Source organism: Etheostoma spectabile, chromosome 20, assembly GCF_008692095.1.
Source record: "Etheostoma spectabile isolate EspeVRDwgs_2016 chromosome 20, UIUC_Espe_1.0, whole genome shotgun sequence".
NCBI lineage: Eukaryota > Metazoa > Chordata > Actinopteri > Perciformes > Percidae > Etheostoma > Etheostoma spectabile.
Genome location: NC_045752.1, coordinates 4,839,312 through 4,841,569, shown reverse-complemented (window position 1 = coordinate 4,841,569; position 2,258 = coordinate 4,839,312). Strand labels below are relative to the sequence as shown.

The 2,258-nt window shown below is 38.4% G+C and overlaps 1 protein-coding gene across 1 annotated transcript in view; it reads right to left on the bottom strand.

Annotated features, from left to right (window-relative positions):
* Nucleotides 1-2,258, bottom strand: part of uggt1 (UDP-glucose glycoprotein glucosyltransferase 1) — a 59,796-nt gene that overhangs the window by 33,556 nt on the left and 23,982 nt on the right. The window contains 4 exon segments of the mRNA XM_032500530.1: nt 69-251; nt 1,030-1,114; nt 1,289-1,393; nt 1,861-1,949. Of these exon segments, the coding sequence (XP_032356421.1) occupies nt 69-251; nt 1,030-1,114; nt 1,289-1,393; nt 1,861-1,949 (462 nt within the window).

The following is a 2,258-nucleotide window of genomic DNA, read 5'->3' as shown; positions in this document are numbered from 1 at the left end:
AAGACTTTTGTCAGGGACTGTAGTTGCAGGATGAATAACAGTGTTTGAACAGCTATGTGTGGGCTAACCTGGTCAGCGTCTACAAACAGGATCTTATCGACAGCGAGAGGAAACAGCACGTCCAGGAACAGGATCTTGTAGCCCCAGATGATCCTCTGCTTCTCGGTCTGTTGGTGTAACCAGCGAGGCCACTTGTACTGGACCAGCTCATACTGGAAACCATACTGCTTCGCCATGTGGGGGATGAACTCCTGCAACAGGGTCACACACACACACAAAACACGCCTGTCACCTTGTGCTAGGAAATACAAGAGGCAATGGAGTCATACATAACTGGCTAAAAGACATTGATTGATTGTCAAATGGGCAATTTCACAAACGAACATTTTAAGAATGACACTATTGTGTTGATTTTTGCTGGCTTTTTGTTTCAAATGGCTTTAGATTTCTTGTTACGTAAAAAGACTGCAGAGGCTGGGTGCTCAATCAGTTCCACAAGTACAGAAGTAAATCCAGGGAACTCTAAGGTGCCCTGGGAAATTAAAAAGAAGGATCACAGAAAAACAACAACAACCCTCTGGTTTGAATCAAGCATTAATTCAGTCTGGGTTTAGTCTTACTATGATATAAAGACCTAATAAATATACAAAATTAAGAGCAATGCCAATCTGAAGCTTAGGAGTTAAATAAGGAAATGGGCGGAGTGTGATCCTGAGTTACAAAACAATCTCATCTTTGACTTTAACAAATAAAAAAAAGTCAGAAAATACAGTATTACAGGATAATGGGGCTTAACTAACTCACTAAAAACAGAGTGAAAACAGTCGTGAAAACAGGACTGATAATGATGAAAGGGCCAAGAAAAGCACTGAAATCTTCTCATTCATCAGGAGATTTTCTTATACGGGTACGGTGTAAAAACAAGGTAAGGTGAGAAAAAAAAAAAGGAAAGCTGCAGCTGTCGCAGACAAAAGCTCAACATCAATGATGAGATGCCAGCTGATTTAAAAAAAAAAAAAAAAATCCTACCTTGAACGTTGGGGACAGATAGTTCTTGAGAAACCAGAACTTGACGGGGGTTTTGGTGTTTTTGAGAACTGACAGCATCATAATCCTGAGAGGGAAGGAAGAACAAAAAGATTGGTGGCAACAGGGCTAAGAGAACAAAGGTGCTTCAATCAATAAAGTCTCTGTACACATAAGAAAAAGGGATGACAGCTTTTAAGGCTTTTGGGTGATACGACAAGCCCTTATTCTTTGCCTTATCACATCTCTTATCACATCTCACCTGAGGAAGCGCTCATACAGGTGCCCCGAGGCCACGGAGAAGATGTTGATCACGTCGTCCTTGTCCTGCTTTAGCTCCTCTGGTTTCCCTCCACCTGTGAACCCTCTGAAACACCAAGTGCAAAAAGGTTTTTTTTTTTTTTTAAAGTTTACAAATTAAAAAAGAAAAAAATAATAATACACACAAACTAGATTAATCCTATTTGTTTATCATCCAGGTAATTGCAGGATAGAATTAACAATTCTTTACACATAATGTACTGATGGTGCCAAACTTGTCGAGGCACATCACCTCAATTGTGTTCATTATTAATTAATTACTGTTTCAGTGAATTCTCACACTGTCAGAAAAACTGTTCAAAATCCAAAGATGTTCACTCTTCAATGATGTAGAACCGATGGCAATGGCTTCAATGTAACGAATGTTCATTAATATTAAAACGTAACGCGCTAACCTTAAACTTAACTTGAACTCTTACTAAAATTGTTATCGATCCTTGTTGTCGATTGACTAATTGACTCATTTTTTAAATAGTTTTTCTTGTCACTACTAATTTTGAGTCAAAGCTGTACCTGGCCAGAGATTCCCAGAAGCCAGCATCGTTTTCCTCGATCCCGTCACTCAGCAGCTCCTCATTGAACTTGTCTGGTTTCTTCTGGACCTGATCAACACAATTTTGTTAGTTAAACAACCTGTATTAAATCATGTTGTCAAACCATTTGACATAGCAAATACATATGTTATCTAGCTTGGATTATATGGAGGACCCGACCCATCTAATTTGTAAATAATTAAATACAATGGACAAAAAATATCTAGAAATTAATCTAGGAATCAGTTAAGACCTTCTGTGTGTCACTGATTTTGTGACTGGCTGATATATGTCAACATATGGCAACTGTTCTGACTGCTAAAGCCATGCCTCTCAATAATTTGAAAAAATTAACCACCTTTGCTACTGAAATAGTAT